This window comes from Quercus robur, chromosome 2 (assembly GCF_932294415.1).
Source record: "Quercus robur chromosome 2, dhQueRobu3.1, whole genome shotgun sequence".
Taxonomy (NCBI): Eukaryota; Viridiplantae; Streptophyta; class Magnoliopsida; order Fagales; family Fagaceae; genus Quercus; species Quercus robur.
Genome location: NC_065535.1, coordinates 68,555,238 through 68,578,051, shown reverse-complemented (window position 1 = coordinate 68,578,051; position 22,814 = coordinate 68,555,238). Strand labels below are relative to the sequence as shown.

General features: G+C 36.1%; 1 protein-coding gene across 1 annotated transcript; it reads right to left on the bottom strand.

Annotated features, from left to right (window-relative positions):
- Positions 1-17,193: 17,193 nt before the first annotated feature.
- LOC126714700 (probable carboxylesterase 11) lies at positions 17,194-22,288 on the bottom strand. Its single transcript, XM_050414967.1, has 2 exons — positions 21,057-22,288; positions 17,194-18,135 (listed from the first exon to the last, which is right to left on the bottom strand). Exons 1-2 carry the CDS (start codon positions 21,947-21,949, stop codon positions 17,598-17,600), a joined length of 1,431 nt encoding a protein of 476 aa, XP_050270924.1. The 5' UTR covers positions 21,950-22,288; the 3' UTR covers positions 17,194-17,597.
- Between the last annotated feature and the right edge of the window lie 526 nt (positions 22,289-22,814).

The window sequence follows — 22,814 nt, the reverse complement described above, 5'->3', positions numbered from 1 at the left end:
AATGAACCAGATATACTAAGCGAACATATCTTAATCCCCAGGTAATGGCAGTGAAGTATTGACTCTTGCTCATCTTCTAATGGAAAACAAACAAAGTGAAATGATTATCCTGTTGCAATGTTATCTGATTTTTTTTCATCCTACTTAATAAGAAATTCATGACCTCGAAGTGAGATGAATTTCTTGAATGACCCAGATGGCAATATCCTCTGCAATGGCCTGAGCCTGTGGGGTCTTTAGAAGCATGTCAAGGGTTGCAAATTCATGAACTGCATCCTTATAATCAAGAACAGGAGCATCTACATTAACCTTCCGTAGCTCCTCTGAGTAAGCAATGGCCCGATCTCTCATCCAATCATGTTCTGCCACCACTGTCAATGTTGGGGGCATGAGTTTTAAAGGAGGCCCATGATCTGAGATAAGGGGGTTGGCAGTTTGGTGGTCCAGACTGAACTCTTCCTCGGGTAAGAATAGTTTCCATGCAAATATGCACATAAACTTGTCATAGAAGTAGGAGTTTGCCAACTTTAGCTCAGAATGCGTAGGGACACTTCCAAAGAAGAATGGGTACATCAGGACCTGTGCCACAACTTTAACGGGATACAGCAGCTTGCCTGCCTCAACAGCTTTTCGAGCTACATAGTCTGCAATATTTGCACCACAGCTCAATCCAAGTAGAACACATCTGTTTCAATGAAATGAAAAAAGTTAAAGATTTGATGAATAACATTGCAAGTTCTTTTGAAAAGGTTGGTAACTTTCTAGATGATTTAGAGGGGTCAAATTTTAAAATCTTTTGTGTGTTTTTGTGTGTGTATATTAGCATTAAAAGCTAATTTTTGTGAATGTTACCTTATATGCCATACCCAACGCTACCAACATATCAGGTGTACAGAATATCAAAAAAGGCCTACTTGTCCAGGAGCAAAACTACCAAATTCACCATACCATATGTATTTAATGTACATCTTAAGATTATTTTTCCCATAAGCAAAAGCAGCACATGGTCAAAGGGGTCCAAAACCACAAAAAAGTGCAGTTTGACCAATAGTTCCATCCAAATTTCCAGTTTTACTTATAGAAGATACGGCAACAAAATGCAACTCTTTTTTTTTTTTTTTTGGATAAGTGCACCACCATGCAACTCTAGAACGAAATCCAAAATTTTTTTTACAGTTTAAATGTTGGCAGCTTGGTGCACATGAAAAGACCAACAATGAACCAAAATTGCCCTAAATAGCCAACATGCTCGAGGAAGAAATATTGAGCAAATGAAAGTGAATTGTATTATACCTTTAAACAAGTCACAAGGAAGCCTGAAATATACCACCTTACTCTTTTTCTATTCCTTTTTCCTTCTACAGGTTTTGACCCCAAGGGGAGGGGGGTACCACTACCAAGTACCAACTTACTAATTCGAAGTTACAAGACATGCGTAAAATAATCTTGATAAATGCTCAATCCATTGACATGGTCTTTTTCTGTTAGTAGTTGCCAGAAATTTTCTATTTTGATTAAGCTGTGTTTGTCTATCTCCTGCCTGTTCAGTATCTAATCAACAGTAATACAACAACAACAACAACAATCAAGCCTTAGTCCTACAATCTTGGGGTTAGCTATGGATAATCAACAAACTAATCAAGGTTGGCCACATGTATTCTTTTCCTCCATTTTATTTTATCCGAACAATCAAGCCTTAGTCCCAAAATCTTGGGGTTAGCTATGGATCATCAACAAACTAATCAGGGTTGGCCATGTATTCTTTCCCTCCATTCTATTTTATCCGAAGTCTTACTCTCTATTACCTCCCTGATTGACATGTGCCTTTTTTACTACTACTAATGTTATTTAGGACTTTCTCTATCTTTTTTTTTCATTCCCTCAACTAGAATCAACTCACTCTTCCTCACTGGTACATTAATCACTCTCATCTGCACATGAACAAACTATCTCAAGCGATTCTCCCTTATACAAAATTCAAGTATGTTTTGCGGCTGTATTCTTCAACTTTACCGTTTATGATTAAGACAAGAAAGTAGTAACTTCCAAAAAGTCAAAATCATCTTATATCTAAAAAAGGCAAGAATATCTCTTCTTCTTTTTTATGTTTTTAATAATAAAAGTTATTCTGCATTCACTACATGGTTCCAAGGGCGGCTTAATGCATTGAGGGGCCTAAGGCGAAAAAAAAATTGAGACCTTTTATATATTTAAAAATGACTCTAAAAAAAAATAATCTAAATATTGCTTAAACTCTATTCTCTTGTTAGATGCAAAATTACTAATTAATATGAACCACCTAGAATTTTTTTTTAGAATGTCTATAGACGCAAAAAATTTGATAAAACATTTCACACCTGTTGATGTGGTAGATTAATAATGGTAAGGAAAAAAGTGACGTTAGTGGTGGACTTAGATGAGAATTAGGCTGTGTTTGGTTCAGTGTAAAATATTTTCCGAGTGTAAAATATTTTCACGTGAAAAATATTTTCGGGAAAGGAAAATATTTTCTGGTGTTTGGTTGCATTTTAAAAATTATATTAGAAAACCATTTTCAGTGTTTGGTATCATTCTAAAAATGCTATTTTCCTACAAATTTTTCACATTTTCTCAGCATCCAAACAAATTTTATTATAAAAATTTCAATATAAACACTTTAAAGAAACAGAAATCAGCTCAAAACAATTCATTGAACTTCATACAAATTTGGTCAAACTGAGAGAGGGAGGAAGAGAGAGTGATCGAAAACTTCAGGTAAAGAGAGACGACGACAAGATTGAGACGATGAGATCATTGGTGCGATGAGTTCAAGACGACGAGATCGGCGGCGTCAATGAGCTTTGGGTCGAGAACGAGAATGAGATTGGTAACGATGGTGCCGATGAGCTTTGGGTCGAGAACGAGAACAAGAATGACGGCGCCGATGATCTCAGCGAGACGATCTCGGCGGCGCGAACTCGACGGCGCGATCTCGCCAGCACGTCTGGGGTGGGGCGCAATCTAGCTCACTCTCTCTACTCTCTTCTTTCTCTCTCTCTCTCTCTCTCTCTCTCTCTCTCTGTGCGCGTCTATGAGCCTGGAAATGATTTGAAGGTAAAACAGAACCTACATTCATTTTCCGAGTCAAAGGCCTTAATTTTACTGTCAAAGTAAATGATTTTCCGGAAAACTCGATTTCCATGCGCAACCAAACAGACGAAAAGATGTAAAAGGATTTCTGAAAATCGTTTGAAGCCAAAACAAACGCAACCTTAGTAAAAATTTGCCCACTCAATTGTTGTGAAAAATCTTGTGAAATTTTTTGTGTATTACTTTTTTTTTTTAGAAGTGCTAAATTCATAATATTTTCACAACAAATTCTAAGTGTTAAGTTGTTACTAGTTCTAATTTGAACCCACCATTAAAATTATTTTTTTAACCACCAATAATAGCCAGTAACATCCTGCTACTTAGAATTTATTGTGAAAATTTTTTTTTTTTATAAGTATTATTGTGAAAATATTTTAAACATAGAATTTCTAATTCGTAAAAAAATACTATTTTATTTATTGACTAATATTTGGGCCTAATTAATAATATTAAAATGAATGAAATAACTCTATTGGTTAAAATTAGGGGGCCTTTTTTTTAGCCGGGGCCTTACCCAACTGCCTCGCTTGCTTATATGCTAGAGCCGGCTGTGCCTGGTTCAATGCAAGTATTACAAATTGTACGGGAAAACTTTTACATATGATTTTTAATAAATCCATGCAATGCACAGCTATAGTACTAATATATGATAAAAGGAGTTCAACATCAATGATCTTCGATATGCTTTAAGCTTAATTCACCCTATCCGAAAAAGAGGGAGATGTTAGGGCATCCTGAATCAAGGGGAGTATAAACAAGTTTCACTTCTTAGCGTCATTACTAATGAGACAAAGTTGAAATTCCATAATAACTATATTTGAAACTCAAGGAGGGAATTACGTGCATTCAAAAAACTGAAGAACCATAGAAAAGACTTACAAGGACAATTTCCCTGCAGAAAACCATCTATAGAATATCCTGATGTCATGGCCACTTTCACAAGAACCTTGAACATAAGAAGATAATGGATTTCGGTGTAAATTATGTTGTACTTCTATGATGGAATAATACGCATCATTATGCTTAGTTTAAGAAAATAACCTCATCAAACTAATTGTGGATTACAAACTCAATTCTATAACAACTAAAATGATATCTCAAATATATCAGTGGCCTTAATGAATATTTTTCCCCAAAAAAAAAAAAAAAAAGAAGACGTGAGTTTTTCATATACATGATTTATTCAACTAAATAAGCGATTGCTTGTTCTCCTTTTATATTCACAATAATTCATGCAAAAGGCACAAGAAGGCATGACATAACATTATCCTCTGTAAATTGCTTTCAACAAACCATGACGCATCAGTCATGAGTATAACAAAAGGTAGCTATAGTGCTTTCTTACCAATCCTAAGTGCCTGGTTTCCTTCTTATTAGGACAAGGGCATCCCCAGCCCAAAGTTAGAATAGAAAGCAGCAAAAATGTATTTATCTGACAAAATAGTTAGAAACCTGGAATAATGGCTCCTAAAAGGTGCCTCAAACTATGAATCTTTTTCTCCATATTCTGCCTTGGTCAACCATTCCTTTTGCAATTCTTTCATGCTTTACCATTTGCAAATTAAACTGAATTTGTTAGTATCTGAACCCCCAAACTTATTAAAAACCAAACTTATAAAATTAGAAACAAATAAAAGCCTGCACTAAACTCAAACTGTGCTAATTCCCACAAGTGCATGGTGGCCTATGCCAATGACAGATTGACAAACCAGCTCACAAGTAATAGACCCAAACGAGACATCTCCACCACATACAATCTTGAGAACAATGTCACAAACACTAAACCTCAGATGCATCACCTTTCTCTATATGGTTAGGTATCCTAATTTAATCACTGGCATGACATGTCAATGGTTTTCTTCCTTTAAAAAACCAAAGCAACCCTTGTTAACAATTTTATAATAGAATCCAATCATCGACACATTCACGTAAACTCCATTCTAAACTTGCAATATATGCAAGCACACTCAAAACCATTTTAACTCCTAGACTGTACAACTATAAGATTTTAGACTTAGAACCTATGTTCAGCAAACCATTGATCTGTATTTTTGAACCCCAGCATTGTAACTCATAATTACATTCCTAACTTTATAGTAGCAATGTCAACATACCATATTATGAAGAGCACATCAATAAATATGAATTAAAATCCCATTTAAATTCTATCATCTTTTGCAGCATATAACATGAAATTCACCAATCATATCAATTTTCTAAATAATGCAGCATCCAATTCCAAATGCAATAACCATATAAAATTGCACAATGAGATCAAAATTGTAACATTGATGGATCTCTGTGCACTGCCACCTCCTCCTCAGCCTTTTCTTTAATTTCATTGGTGGATCTGACACAGTGTTGGAAGTAGCCCAACTCCCATGGAAAAAATTCTCCAAAGTTGACTCTTCAACTCGGAATGGGAGATCAACCTTGCACTTTCCAAGCTACAACAAATAAGTCAGATTTTAAGTTTATAGACATTGAGCATTTAATTAGAGGATCACAGAGGTGATCAATGGAATATAACAACAATATGCATGCTTACCCCCACACACACATATATGTAAATAACATAGTGAAGTTATAGTTGATGGAAATTCAAAAAGAAAATAATTCACATAATGTGAAAAGAAAGCCAATAAATATACAATTAATCTATTCCTACGTATACAATGGGCATGAAGCTGTGTGATGAACTTGATGCAATGAGTGCAAGATTTTGGTGGGGCTAGGTTGGAAATGAGAGGAAGATTCATTGGAAGAGCTAGAGTAAGCTGACTCAACCTAAGAAGGAGGGAGGTATGCGTTTTCAGGATTTAAGGACCTTTAACATAGCTATGTTGGCTAAGCAAGAACGGGGGTCTCTTCTATACCAGCGTTTCAAAGCCAGATATTTCCCATGGTGCAACTTTCTGGATGCATACGGACTCACCAAATAGCTCTTATGTCTGGAAGAGCATAATGACAACAAAACCAATATTAAATAAAGGCAAGGCTGCTGTTGGAGGGTTGGGGATGGCTCATCCTTTAGGATTCTATTAGATAAGTGGATTCCTAATCATCCAACAAAGAAGGTGATCCATCTACTAGGTGAGGAAGAATGGGAATGGCGGGCATCAGATTTATAAATATTGGAGGTGTGAGTTCATTACTTCGAGCTTTCATAGAGATGATGCATAGGATATCCTACGCATACCATTAAGCCACAGGCCTATCTTGGACACTATTGTATGGTTGCATAATAAGAATGGAAGGTACTCGGTTAAATCCATTGTCATGAAATCCATCTCTTCCAATATATATATATATATATATATATATATATAAAAGCATTCAAAAAAAAAATTATTTCAATGATTTTCTAGTTTTTTATTTTTCTTGGATGTCAAGCAAAATTTCACAAAAGAAAAATAAATAAATAAATCATTAAAATGCATTAAATATGCAAAAACATAGAAGTCAAAAGGATAATTTTGAAAAACAAACACAAGAAAGAAAGATTGCTGTCAGTGACCTTAGTATTCGTCGGCTCCACAGGGACTGTAGAAGGCTTGGCTCTCATTTTGTTTCAAACCTTCTTAGCTTTCATTTTATTTTGAACCCCCTTAGCTTTCATTTTGTCTAGAACCCTCTTAGCTTTCATTTTGTTTCGAACCCCTTAGCTTTTGTTTTGTTTCGACCTCCCTTAGCTTTCATTTCGTTTCAATTTTGATTAGTAACTGGATTTCCTTGTTGGGTATAGACTATAGAGCTTGATGGTTTACTTGGGTTTGAAAAATTGAGTTTTTTTTTGGGAATGGCCTGCATGTATTTGAGAGTCCAAGAGAGTGAGAGACTTGGAGAAGAAGAAATGGAAGTTTGAAATAAGTGGGGTAGGGGTATGGAGTATTTACTTAATGGGAGTACCTCTCTCTCCTTCCCTATTCAATGTCTACTCTTCTATTTCTATTTTTATGTCTATAGGTAAGTATATAAATAAAAGTATATGAACAGAACAATTTCTGTGTTTAGGAAAAAAAAAAAAAGTTGTTTTACCTTTGATTAGTGACTGGATTTTCTTGTTAGGTATAGACTATAGAGCTTGATGGTTTGCTTGGGTTTGAAAAATGAAGTTTTTTTTGGGAATGGCCTGCGTGTATTTGAGAGTCCAAAAGAGTGAGAAACTTGGAGAAGAAGAAATGAAAGTTTGAAATAAGTGGGGTAAGAGTATAGAGTATTTACTTTATGGGAGTACCCCTCTCTCTCCTTTCCCTATTCAATGTTTGCTCGTCTATTTCTATTTTTATGTTTGTGAATAAGTATATGAATAGAAGTATATAAATAGAAGTATAGAAGTATATGAATAGAAATATAGAAGTATATGTCTCTGAGAAGAAAAAATGTAAGTTTGAAATAAACTGTACAACCATAAGATTTCAAATTTTAAACCTATGTTCGGCAAACCATTGATCTGCATTTTTGAACCCCAACATTATAGCTCAGAATTACACTCCTAACTTTATTGTAGCAATGTCAACATACCATATTATGAAGAGCACATCAATAAATATGAATTAAAATCCCATCTAAATTCTATCATCTTTTGCAGCATATAACATGAAATTTACACATATTAATTTTCTAAACAATGCAGCATCCAATTTCAAATGCAATAACCATATAAAATTGCACAATGAGATCAAAATTGTAACCTTGATGGATCTTCGTGTGCCGCCACCTCCTCCTCAGCCTTTTCTTTTCATTGGTGGATCCGACACAGTGTTGGAAGTAGCCCAACTCCCATGGAAAAAATTCTCCAAAGTTGACTCTTCAACTTGAAATGGGAGATCAACCTTGCGCTTTCCATGCTACAACAAATAAGTCAAATTTTAAGTTTATAGACATTGAGCATTTAATTAAAGGATCGTGATCAATGGAATATAGTAGCAATATGCATGCTTACCCCCACACACACATATATGTAAATAACATAGTGTAGTTAATGGAAATTCAAAAAAAAAAAAAAATAACTCACATAATGTGAAAAGAAAGCCAATAAATATACAATTAATCTATTCCTACATATACAATGGGCATGAAGCTATGTGATGAACTTGATACAATGAGTGCAAGATTTTGGTAGAGCTTTGATGGTTTGTTTGGGTTTGAAAAATGGAGTTTTTTTTTTTTTTTTTTTTTTTTGGAATGGCCTAAATGTGTTTAAGAGTCCAAGAGCGTGAGAGACTTGGAGAAGAGGAAATGGAAGTTTGAAATAGGTGGAGCAGGGGTATAGAGTATTTACTTAATGGGAGTACCTCTCTCTCTCCTATCCCTATTCAATGTCCGCTCGTCTATTTCTATTTTTATGTCTGTGAGTAAGTATATGAATAGAAGTATATAAATAGAAGTATAGGAGTATATGAATAGAAGTATATGTTTGTGAGAAGAAGTCTATTTCTATTTTTATGTCTGTGAGTAAGTATATGAATAGAAGTTGTAGGAACCAAGTATGAGGCTGCTGGGCCTTAAATCACTTGGGCTCACAATTTATTTGTAGTGGGTTTGAGGATTTCCTACTCTGGGTTGTTCTCGGCAGAGAGACTCAAAGCAACACTCAGTTTAGACTTTCTCACTAGACTATTTTCTCTCCGTTTTTCTGAACCCCCTCTTCCTTCCAAACTTCTGCTATTTATATCCAAGGTTAGTGGTGAGATTACGTTTTCAGCCTCTGTTAGTGCTATTGAAGGTCCAGTATTATCTGATTTAAGTGGATTTTTAGGTGAGAGTGGGATGCAACAATTATGGCTTTGGAACTTGGTTCCAGCTTAGTTGATAGTGCTCGGTAATGCAGTTTATCGAGCATCTCATGATTTACCCGGACACGGTTAATCAGCTTGTTCGGGAAAACATATGCCGAGCACACATCAGAATACAAGGCCCAAAATTGGTTTTTGCGCTAAGGCAGATCCAAGAAGGGCTTAAGGCAATGGGGCTGTTCCCGTTGGGCCTGGGCCCAAGGGCCTTTATGGGTCTTGGGATCTCGGTGCCGTACAGAAGTATATAAATAGAAGTATAGGAATATATGAATAGCAGTATATGTCTGTGAGAAGAAGAAATGGAAGTTTGAAATAGACTGTACAACCATAAGATTTCAGACTTAGAACCTATGTTTGGCAAACCATTGATCTGCATTTTTGAACCCAGCATTGTAGCTCAAAATTACACTCCTAACTTTATAATAGCAATGTCAACATACCATATTATGAAGAGCACATCAATAAATAATTAAATATGAATTAAAATCTCATCTAAATTCTATCATCTTTTGCAGCATATAACATGAAATTCACCAACCATATCAATTTTATAAACAATGCAGCATCCAATTCCAAATACAATAACCATATAAAATTGCACAATGAAATCAAAAATTGTAACCTTGATGGATCTCCATGCGCCGCCACCTCTTCCTCAGCCTTTTCTTTTCATTGGTGGATCCGACACAGTGTTGGAAGCAGCCCAACTCCCATGGAAAAAATTCTCCAAAGTTGACTCTTCAACTCGGAATGGGAGATCAACCTTGCGCTTTCCAAGCTACAACAAATAAGTCAGAATTTAAGTTTATATATATTGAGCATTTAATTATAAAATCACAGCGGTGATCAATGGAATATAACAACAATATGCATGCTTACCCCCACACACACATATATGTAAATAACATAGTGAAGTTATAGTTAATGGAAATTCAAAAAGAAAATAACTCACAATGAAAAGAAAGCCAATAAATATACAATTAATCTATTCCTAAGTATACAATGGGCATGAAACTATGTGATGAACTTGATACAATGAGTGCAAGATTTTGGTAGAGCTTAATGGCTTGTTTGGGTTTGAAAAATGGAGTTTTTATTTTTTTGGAATGGCCTGCATGTGTTTGAGAGTCCAAGAGCGTGAGAGACTTGGAGAAAAGGAAATGGAAGTTTGAAATAAGTGGGGTAGAGGTATAGAGTATTTACTTAAAGGGAGTACCTCTCTCTCTCCTTCCCTATTCAATGTCTGCTCTTCTATTTCTATTTTTATGTCTGTAAGTAAGTACATGAATAAAAGTATATGAACAAAACAGTTGCTTTGTTTAGCCAAAAAAAAAGTTGCTTTACCTTTGCTTGGTTAACAAGACATTTTTTGCTATTAAAAAAAAATAAAAAAGGTTTACGAAACATTTTAGGTATTTGGTATTTTCTATTTATTTTTATTGGTATACAATCATGTCTTTTTAGTATTTATTTATTAGAATATACGATCATGTCTTTTTTGAATTATGGTCTAAAGTCTAACCACACAATATAGAATTGTAAAAATAAAATAAAATAAAAACAAAAACAAAAAAAACAAAACAAAAAAGACCCAAATAAAACAGAAAGGCCCCCCAACTAACGAAGCCCATGAAAGTAATGAGCCTCAACTTCAAAGACCCACCCCTATCACATTTGAAACTGAAACTGAAACCGACACCCTAGAATCTTCAAAATTCTTGCGATAGCAAAATTTGTTGCCTTAAGAGTAAGAGGAAGCAAGAAATGGTCAGTCTCACGATCTTCATCATCATCACGATCTGCTCTCTCTTATATACCCATGCATGCTATGCTCAAAAAGAAAAATATAAAATGAAAAACAAAAGCAAAAAGAATCAAAATGCTTTTAAATATGATTGCAAGTGTGTTTCTAGGAGATGTGGGAGTTATATAATGTACCTCGAAGGTGATAGTCCCCATCAAACAATTATGATTGTGTGAGTGTATTTGATTTTTCTCATATCTCAAATCGTCATAATATGAGACACTTATACACTCTTGCTATGTTTCACACACAACACGCAAACTCTTTGCTACTTTTGATATGTGTGCAAGTACAATGTGATTTAGCCATATGCTCACTAAACTGTCTTAACTTATTTTTTAAATATAAAATTGGTTAGACTTGTTTAGTGCATGTGTGTATGTTTTGGATCTTGAATGCTTTGCATATATGTTGAGAGATGTTTTGAGAGCAAAATATGTTGATTGGATCTATGTTTGAGTAGCTTGCTTGTTGCATTCATCTCTATGTGTTTTTCCCTTCTTGAAAAACATTCTTTCTTCAAGCTTGACAGCTTCTCGACAGATCCTTGACAAATTCCCTTCTATCGAGCCCTTCTTTCTCCTTTTCTCTACAAATCTTGATGGATTCTCGATCCATCGAGATTTCTGGGTTTCTCCTCGATAGATTCTTGATAGCCTTTTTGATCCATTGAGCCAAATTTCTGAGCTCTTTGTTTGGCCGATAGATTCTCAACAGATTCTTGATCCATCGAGGTGATTTTGCCATCGACAAATCCTTGACAGCACCTCGACAAATTCATTTCTGTCGAGATTTAGTGCTCAACAGATCTCGACTGATACCTCAATCCATCGAGCTGAGTTTTATATTTAAAGCTAAGGTGCAAATTAGATCTCATTTTTCTCATTCTCTCTCGATAGAAATTCTTATCTCTCGCCCCAAACACTTTTCTTTCACTCAAAACCCTCTACCCTTGTGATTTGTAGCCTAAATCAAGCCTCAATCACTTGGTAAGTGTTCTTAAACCCTCATTTTACATGCATTCATGCATTTTAGACCTAGGTTTTGGGGTTTTTGAGATTTTTGTGAAATTGTTGGGTTGGGTGTTGTTGATTTGATGTTAAATGCTCATCCATTGCATGCTTATTACATTTCAACAATGTTTTATGCATTTTAGATGTGTGTTTATTTATTGTTGATTGTGTGCTAGTAGGTTTGGATTGGGTTTTTACCCATGATGTCTTTAAATTTTGCACGTCACATGTTCATGCATTTTTCATGCATACATCTTTTCCTTTCTTTTTCTTTTCCTTGTTATCTGGTTGTGATGTGTTGCTCTCTCTCTCTCTCTTCACATTCGGTTCTGTGATGAGAAGGCTCAAAAGGACATTTTTATTAAAGGGAGTGTTTATACTTTTTGAGGGATATAGTGAGGTTTAAATGTACTTTTCTTTTCTTTCTTTACTTTAGCCTCATCTACACTGGTCTTGTGACCATTTATTGACATACATTGTACTTATCTTTTCACATATATATGATAATGATGTATGTTTCTTCACTTATCTCTACATGTGTTTATTCTTTTCTCTCTTTATACACATATTTCTTTATGTATGCAACATTTATTTTTGTTTCACACATGATGCCTTGATTAGGGCTGTTCAGATTGATCCGGTAACCCGATCCACCCAAAGAACCGACCGGAACCAACCTGAATCCGGCCGACCCGACTGCTCCAGCAAGTCGGTGGCGGGTCTTCACCACCAGAAACCGATTCCAGCAGGTCCGTTTCGATTTTCCTCCTCTAAAACCAGAAAAACCCAAATCGACTGAAAGATTTCCAGATTCCAGCAAAAATTTCCAGATCCCGACCAAAATTTCCAGAATCCGACAATAATTTTCCAGAATCCGGCGAAGAAACCTAGATTTTGGCGATATTTCCCTTAGATCCAGTGAGATTTTAACCGGATCTGGAGAAATCTCATCAAATCCGGTGAGATTTTTGCCAGATCTAAGGGAAATCTCGTCGGAATCTGGAAAACTATCGCCGGAATCTGCGTTTATTCGCCGGATCAGTGTTTTTTCACCGTTTTCTCTCTGTCTTCTCAGATCTATGACTCCAACCGACCCGCCCGCCACCTATTGATGGTCTGAACCGTCCGACCTGATTACTCCGGCGGGTCGGCGGCGGGTGCATTTTTTTCTCACCCGATTCTGGCGGGTTGGTTTCGGGTTGGGCACAAACCCGACCCGGATCAACCCGTGGACAGCCCTAGCCTTGATGTGTTTTGTTTAAGTGTTTTAGAAAGACGGGTTGTTAAAGTCTACCATGCCATGAACTCTTCTCTTGCAAAGTTTTTCAATAGTTTATGTTAGGGTTAGATTTATTTTGTAATTCAACAAGTGGTTATGAGTTTAGTGTTTTAAAACTTCTCTTATGATTCATTTGTTTGTTGTGGTTTTGTCATGGATTGCCAAATGGGGAGATTGTCAAGGGAAATTATCTAATCTTTTGACAAAACGCACTTTATTTGTAATTGGGTAGATCTAGGATGGGTTTAGTACTTCAAGAAATAAGTGTTCAAGTTTAATATTGAAGTCATGCAAATCTAACCAAGAAATAAGTGAAAGAAGTGTTGTTCATTAAAACTCGACAGAATAATTTCTATCGAGAATTACTGCTAAAGCTCGACAGAAGCTATATTTGTCGAGAATTACGAAATTAGATTTTCCAGATCTGATTACATGCATATCCTTGAGTATTTGTGTAGGGTTTCTTTTCTCACAACCCTAGACATATATAAGAATTATTTTAAGAGCCACAAGGATGCAAGGTGATAAAAAGTGATAATACATGCATATTGTGACCGGAGACATAAATTGTTCTAGTTCATCATATTCTCTGTAGAAGCTATTACGTCTTTACGCCAAGGGTTTTGTGACCAATGAGCATCTTGATCTTCATTGTTGATGAATTGAAGAACTTTGCAGCCAACATCTTTCTCAAGTTAGTGTGTTAGTCACATACTAGGATCCGTGCATCAATGGTTAGTCACATATTGGGATCCGTGCATCATTGTTTTGTCACGTACTAGGATTTGGGCATTGAATGGAGAAATTGCCGCTACAATACAAGTCCAATTGGGTATTGGGGTAAGGATTCAACTGTAGGTTGGTATTAGGTATTAGGATTCCTGTTACTTGTAACCACTTGCTATTGATAATAATGGATTCTCGGAAGTGGTGACCTTAAATTCACCTGGTGAGGTTTTGCCTCGGTAGTTTTCCCCATTCGTAAACAAATCACCTGCGTCAAATTTAATTTTTGCTGCATTTAGTTATTTGGTGATTTGTTTGTGCTACCACGCTATTGCATGTTAAATTGACTTAATTAATTAACTTGGATAATTAATTAATTAATTAATTTGCCAAAAAGGTCAATCCATTTTTGGCCTATCAAAATCATTTTACTAGATAACTACCATAGATTATTTCTTTCTTTCTTTCTTTCTTTTGAGAAGATACCATAGATTATTTCAATTGCTTGAATTGAACACTTGTAGGTCTTTATAGATTCTTAATTCACCAAGTTTTATTTATTTAGTAAGGTTTTGTTTTCCCTGAGAAAGTGGCTAATGAATACTTTATATAAAATAATAATGTATTGATGATGTATATTTTACCTAGTTTGTTCAGATTTCCATATAATAAGTAAACGACTATTACCAAAGATCCTCCAAAAATTAAGTTAGTGACTAAATGATGTCCAATAACTCTAAAAGTACGAAAGCTAGGAAATTCTACGTATCTTGGAGAAGAGGCGGCTTGGTGCTTATATGGTGATATAGATCCGACCAAGATCCCGCCAACATATGCTCTTTCTTTATAGGAAGAGTAAGGAGTTAATGATCCGAGATTCTTGTACTTAACTTCTCATGTTAAGTACGAGAATTTATATGAACCAACAACCCAGCAGCCGCTCCAATATCATTTACTTCAAACACCCCATCCAAATGAATGAGAGGAGGGTAAGAATTAGAATAACATTTTCTAAACAATTCTAGTAAACCTTTGACACATTCAGCTTCAATAGAATGCACTCAAGGAAGCTTCCAGATCAGATGCTTGATGCCATCAACACACTCATGAATATTACCATATGTTTTAGCAGAAACTCATAAATGAGCAGTCCATATAGCCATTCACTAGATAAACAACCTATCTATCATTCATCAATTCTACTCTCTGACAGAAAGCCACTACTATATATGGGAAGTGCCAGACAAGATCCTATAGACATACAATCTCAGCTCCTTCACTACAAGAACCATAATTTTCAACTAGAAATTTGACATGCCATAGGAATAAGCCTTTTACCTTGAGTACAGCCTCATGTGCCCCAGCTCTGTATAGTGCACCTAACGAGCTCACTAAACCAAGAAAAGTCCAGCTACACCCCAGATATTTTTTTCCAAGTCATAACAGTTCTCACATGGCAGGTTTGGCAGTTCTGATAATATCGAAATCATATGCGACTGGCAAGAAATATGCAGAGAGATTCCACAACATCAGAGAAAAATGAAGCGAGTTGACAGATCATTAGAGATAAGGCCCTCACTATCTTTCCTAGCAAGTACTCTTACTGAATCTTGCTGGTTTCATAAGAAAATATGAACATGAAGTAAATTCCATATGAAGACCATCTTTCGGAGTGTCCATTTTGTCTTATTTTCTAGATTCTGCTCAGCTTTTGAATAGATTTATATTTTTAGTCAAGAATTTTGTACTAGACTGCCCCACTCCCTTTTCAAAAGAGTTCTCAACAAAGAAAAAAGAAAGTGTAAAAATTTGTTTGTCTCAACCTAAGGGGAGTTTTTTTTTTTTTTTTTTTTTTTTTTTTTTTTTTTTTTGAGAAAGAACCTAAGGGGAGTTTGTGATAGAAACATAGTCAAATGTCCTGGAATGCATTAAGGAAATTGCCCTTTGCCCAACACTTTCAGCTTGCTATTAAAGCTTTCTTACCTATGATAGTTTCCGAATTCTTCTGTTAAATACTCTCAACAAGGTTGGTCTTTTTTTTTTAACCAAACTAAAATATCTAGAATCTAGTTCAAGTAAGAATGTTTTGTTACTATTTGCACCATATACTTTTTCGTTGAAAGCACCAAGAAATGTCATTTGACCCAAAGATCATGGACAATATAAATTAGAAAAATGGTAGCTACAGAATCTAAAAAAATTTGTAACAATAAAATGAACATTATTTTTACTTGAAAGACAAGTGAATTTTATAAACAAAACCAACAGAAATGAATGCTATATGATTTTGATATTTATTGCTTGTGTAATACTAATTCGAGGTTAGGCATATTTCAATTATATTTTGAGAATTGAATTTATTTCCAGTAAGTTTTAGTTTTTCATCACACAAAACAGAGATTTCCACTTGACAATTAGGAACTTAAGTTAGTTCATGCTTAATATCTATAGGATAGGCCTACTTTTATAGTTGGAAGAAAATTCCCTAAATGCGAAGGCCCAGCTTATTTATTATCAAGTTGAAGTTTATACAGACAAAACAAGAGAAATAAATTGTGGCTCAAAAGAAAATTTTACTTGGATTCATTCAAAAGGCAGGAAACATTAAACATAACCGAGAAATGTATTACAGACCCAAGAATGCCATTAGGTCGTTGAAATTCCAGCAACGCAATTCTCATGCCTGCCTCTATAAGAAAGTAGGAAATCCAAATATTGATTCCAAGCTATCTTCCCGATTCCTATTATGCGATGCCGGCCTCTATATCTAATTTACTTTTTCATTGTTGCCGGATTATTTCTATTCTGGCCAAGGTAGGGCAGAATAGATTGCAATACCAGCTATGTGCCAAAGATTATCAAGCAGTTGATTAACACAAGGCACTGATGACCTGATAAGCCCAGAGCCATAGCCTAAAAGGTCACCATACGAACTCTTTCCCTCAAGTGCTTCCAGTACTGGGGGCATATAAGCCAAACTGGCTTCACTGCATTGTACATGACCAAGAAACAGAGGCACTTCCATCTCTTGTACGAGAATCTTTTGTACCTTCACTTAAGTTTATGCCTTGTATTGTTCCCAGAGCCATCCAAGAAGTGGAGGAACCAGAAAGGGGAACTGCTTAATTAAAGCCCCGAGGATTCAATTTACAGTGCAATTGCATATTTATAACTGAAACGGGAATTCTCATCTCCCTCCCAAGTAGAAAGCATATAGAGCAAAACAAGGTGCACTAAGAAATATACATCCATTGCTCATAGGTAAAATCATACTGCTTGGAAGTTCACTACTAGTCTACCTCCCAAATCCTTATAATTAGCCTAGGTGGTGTCACTGCCTGCTTGCTTTGATTCTAAATGGAAAGTCTTTCACATTCTGAATTACCCATGGTTCAATAAAGTGCTCACGAGGAAAAGGAGGGGAATTGGGATTGGACATAAATGTAAAATGGGTTCCATCCAGTGATGGTTCCAACCCACAGCAAGAGAGACAGAATTTCATTGAATAGAACTCTACGGAAGAGTGATAGTACATCAGAATACACAGAAAAATTTTGATAAGAAGGTCCAAATATAGCTCTCATTACTCGAACAAAGGTAAATGCATCTCACAGGCTCAACTAAATCCTACTCTCAGGTTCTCTATCTTACAAAAAGAACAAAACAGGACAATGAATAAATATGGAACTGACAAGCCCCCCAACAGCTTGATGAACCAGATATACTAAGTGAACATATCTTAATCCCCAGGCAATGGCAGTGAAGTATTGACTCTTGCTCATCTTCTAATGGAAAACAAAGAGAAATGATTATCCTGTTGCAATGTCACCCGATTTTTTGTATCCTACTTAATAAGAAAATTCATGACCTCGAAGTGAGATGAATTTCTTGACCCAGATGGCAATATCCTCTGCACAGGCCTGAGCCTGTGGGGTCTTTAGAAGCATGTCAAGGGTTGCAAATTCATGAACTGCATCTTTATAATCAAGAACAGGAGCATCTACATTAACCTTCCGTAGCTCCTCTGAGTAAGCAATGGCCCGATCTCTCATCCAATCATGTTCTGCCACCACTGTCAATGTCGGGGGCATGAGTTTTAAAGGAGGCCCCCGATCTGAGATAAGGGGGTTGGCAGCTGGGTGGTCCAGACTGAACTCTTCCTCGGGTAAGAATAGTTTCCAAGCAAATATGCACATAGACTTGTCATAGAAGTAGGAGTTTGCCAACTTTAGCTCAGAATGTGTAGGGACACTTCCAATGAAGAATGGGTACATCAGGACCTGTGCCACAACTTTGACGGGATCCAGCAGCTTGCCTGCCTCAACAGCTTTTCGAGCTACATAGTCTGCAATATTTGCACCACAGCTCACTCCAAGTAGAACACATCTGTTTCAATGAAATGAAAAAAGTTAGAGATTTGATGAATACCATTGCAAGTTCTTTTGAAAAGGTTGTTAACTTTCTAGATGGCTTAGAAGGGTCAATTTTAAAATCTTGTGTGTGTGTGTGTGCGTGTATTAGCATTAAAAGCTAATTTTTGTGTATGTTACCTTATATGCCATACCTAACCTAACTCTAGCAACATAGCAGTGTACAGAATATCAAAAAAGGCTTCCTTGTCCAGGAGCAAAACTACCAAATCCACCATACCATTTGTATTTAATGTACATCTTAAGAATATTTTTCCCACAAGCAAAAGAAGCACATGGTCAAAGGGGTCCAAAACCACAAATAAGTGCAGTTTGACCAATAATTCCATCCAAATTTCCAGCTTTACTTCCAGAAGATACAGCAACACCATGCAGCTCTAGAACATCCAAAACATTTTTTTACAGTTTAAATGTTGGCAGCTTGGTGCACATGCAAAAGACCAATACTGGAACCAAAATTGTCCTAAATAGCCAACATGCTTGAGGAAGAAAGATTGAACAAATGGAAGTGAACTGAATTATACCTTTAAACAGGACACAAGGAAGCCTGAAATATACCACCTAACTCTTTTTCTATTCCTTTTTCCTTCTACAGGTTTTGACCCCAAGGGGAGGGGGGCACCACTACCAAGTACCGACTTACTAATTTGAAGTTACAAGACATGCGTAGAATAATCTTGATAAATACTCAATCCGTTGACATGGTCTTTTCTGTTAGTAGTTGCCAGAAATTTTCTATTTTGATAAGCTGTATTTGTCTATCTCCTGCCTATTCAGTATCTAATTAACAGTAATACAATAACAATCAAGTCTTTGTGCCCATTTGGGAACAGCTTATCCAGTTTTTTATTGAAAACTTTATGCTGAAAGTGTGTTAAAGTATACTTGTGCCATAAAAAAATTTGAAAAAGTGAGAAAAAGCAGGAAAATGTGAAGTTTTAAAAGGCTGTACATCTACACATGAACAAACTATCTCAAATGATTCTCCCTTATACAAAATTCAAGTATGTTTTGCAGCTGTATTCTTCAATTTACCGTTTATGATTAAGAAAAGAAAGCAATAACTTCAAGAAAGCCAAAATCATCATATATCTAAAAAAGGCAAGGATATCTCTTCTTTTTTTTTTTATGTTTTTAATAATAAAAGTTGGGTCTTACATTGTGCATTCACTACGTGGTTCAATGTAAGTATTACAAACTGCACAGTAAAACATTACATATGATTTTTAATAAATCCATGCAATGCACAGGGATAGTACTAACATATGATAAAAGGAGTTCAATGTCAATGATCTTTGATATGCTTTAAAGTTAATTCAACCTATCTGAAAAAAGAGGGAGATGTCAGGGCATTTTGAATCAAGGGGAGTATAAACAAGTTCCAATTTTTAGCATATCATTACTAGCGAGACAAAGCTGAAATTCCATAAGAACTACATTTGAAACTCAAGGAGGGAATTACGTGCATTTGAAAAACTAAAGAACCATAGAAAAGACTTGCAAGGACAAGCTCCCTACAGAAAACCATCTATAGAATATCCTGAAGAGAACTCTCAATCCTAATAGCCACTTTCACAAGAACCTTGAATTTGGGTATTAATTATGTTGTGCTTCTACTATGATGGAAAAATACGCATCATAATGCTTAGTTTAAGAAAATATCCTCATCAAACTAATCATGGGTTACAAACTCAATTCTATAACAACTAAAATGATATCTCAAATGTATTAGTGGCCTTGCGAATATTTTTCCCAAAAAATTAAAAGACCTGTGAGTTTTTCATATACATGATTTGTTCAACTAAATAAGCAATTGTTTGTTCTCTTTTTATCTCACAATAATTCATGCAAAAGGCACAAGAAGGCATGACATAACATTATCCTCTGTAAATTGCTTTCAACAAACCATGATGCATCAGTCATGAGCAAAACAAAAGGTAGCTATAGTGCTCTCTTACCAAACCTAAGTGCCTGGTTTCCTTCTTAGGACAAGGTCATCCCCAGCCCGAAGTTAAAATAGAAAGCAGCAAAAATGTGTTTATCTAACAAAAAAGTTAGAAACCTGGAATAATGGCTCCTGAAAGGGCCCTCAAACTAAGACTCTTTTTCTCCATATTCTGCCTGGGATTACCATTCCCTTGCAATTCTTTCATGCTTTACCATTTGTAAATTAAACTAACTAGTTAATATATGAAATGTAGATGGAAACAAACAACCACCACTCCGGAACTGAACCCCCTAACTTGTTAAAAACCAAACTCATAAAATTAGAAACAAACAAAAGCCTGCACTAATCTCAAATTGTGCTAACTCCCACTGGTGCATGGTAGCCTAAGCCAGTGACAGACTAACAACCAGCTCACCAAATAGAGTCATAGACCCAAATGAGACATCTCCACCAATTACAATCTTGAGAACAATGTCACAAACACTAAACCTCAGATGCAACATGCATCACCTTTCTCTAAATGATTAGGTATCCTAATTTAATCACTGGCATGACATGTCAATGGTTTTCTTCCTTTAGAAAACCAAAGTAAGCCTTGTTTACAATTTTATAATTGAATCTGCTCATCGACACATTCAAATAAACTCCATTCTAAACTTGCAATATACGCAAGAAACACTCAACAGTACCACCCTACGATTTCAACCATTGATCTGCATTGTTGAACCCCATCATCGTAGCTCACATTTACAGTAGGTCTACATACCGTATTATGAAGAGGAAATCAATAATATGAATCAAAATCCCATCTAATTTTATCATCTTTTGCAGCATATAACATGAAATTCACCAATCATATCGATTTTTTAAACAATACAGCATCCAATTCCAAAAGAAATAAAATTGCACAATGAGATCAAAAGTGTAACCTTGATGGATCTCCGTGCGCCGCCAACCACGGCTCCACCATCGAAGCCCCGAATGTGTCCACGATATGTGACTTCTTAAACTCGTTGTTGCCGCCACCACCGCCACCTCCGCCGCCTCTCGCGTTCCCCATCGACTTACTACACTCGGCCAAATTCGCCTGCTTCCCCAACCAATTCAACACCTTCAAACCGTCCTCAAAAGCCGCCGGATACCGATTCTCCGGCGCGAGCCTGTATCCAACCGCCACGACGATGACGTCGCATTGCTTCGCGATCCTCCGGCAGAACAAATCGTTCGCGGCCGAATCGTTACTCCCGCTGACCCACCCTCCGCCGTGAAATTGCAACATAACCGGAAGTTTCCGGCGATTATCCGGCGACGGAGAGTAGCCTCTGTAAGCACCTCCAGCGGCGGCGGCGGAGGTCGACATCAAATTCAAACCTTCCATGTCATTGGAGGAACCGTAGCTATTCCTTCTAGGCTCTTCGCTAGGGCTCAAAGTAACGTTCGGAGGACCATAGCTATTACGGCGAAAAGTGCGATTGGATCCGACTCCTTGATCCGGATCGGCTCCTTTAGTATGATTGGATCGGAATTTAGGTCTAGGAGGATAATTATGGTTGTTACTTCTCGAATCGGGTTCGGGCGGGTTGAGAGCCGAGTCCGGAAGGAAGATCCGAATAGTTAAAGAAGTGAAAGGATCAATATGGATATCTTTCGTGGCGACACCGTCTGTAAAAGAAGGGTTGGCAGCGGCGACGGTTTCTTCGGGTCGGGATGTAACGCCGAACGGGTTGGATTCGTCGGGCGGGGATTGGATCCGATTCTGCAACCGATGCTTCAAGAGGAACTTAAAGAACACGCTGTATAGTTTCACAGCTACGCTTGGCATTTTCTGTTCACAACCAAAAAAAAAAACCACGCGGTCTCTCGCTCTGCTATTTTTTCTTGAAAAAGTGCCGGTGAGTGTGGGTTTTTTTGGTGAATTACGGTAAATTCATTGCCGAATTAGGATTAGAAGATGTTTGATTTCGGTAGTTTGTGTTTGAAATCGCATGGGATTAGGGTTTTTTGTAAATGGGAAGATTGGTTTTTTGCTTGAATCTGGTTGCTTCAATGGCGTGGTGAAGTTGGGAGAGAAAGAGGGTGGGGGGCTTAGGTGCGTGATGGGCATACATGCAACTTTACGCTGTTTGGGATTTGTTTTAGTTGTTTTGGCTTTTTCAATGTGTGTGTGTGTTTTTTTTTTTTCATTTTTTTGGAGCAGTAGTTTGTACCCGTCATGCAACATATAATCAAAATAATTAAAATAATATATTGAATTTTATTTTTAAATTACTTGATACCTTTAGAAATAGAATTCCAGCTGAACTTGAATTTTAAATTTCTTAATACTCAACAAATAAAGTTTAACTGTTAGGTATAATAAATTATTGTTAGTTGAATTCTATTCTATATTTAAAGTTTCAATTAAAATATGAGTCTAGTCTTACATTAATTATTCATTTTAGAAAAATTTTTATGAAAAATTGAAAAAGCGGTAAAACATTTAATCACTTTTTTTTTATTTTTTCATAAAATTTTTCTTAAAATAGTTTACTAATGTATGTCCCAAGAGCATTAGTATTGGGGTTATAAAACCCCCAAAATGGTATTTTATACCATCAACCAACAAAAATTAACCATTACTTGGAGTAGTAGTTGTAAAATATTTTACAATTCTACTAAGATGGTACTGTAGCAAAATGGTATTTTTT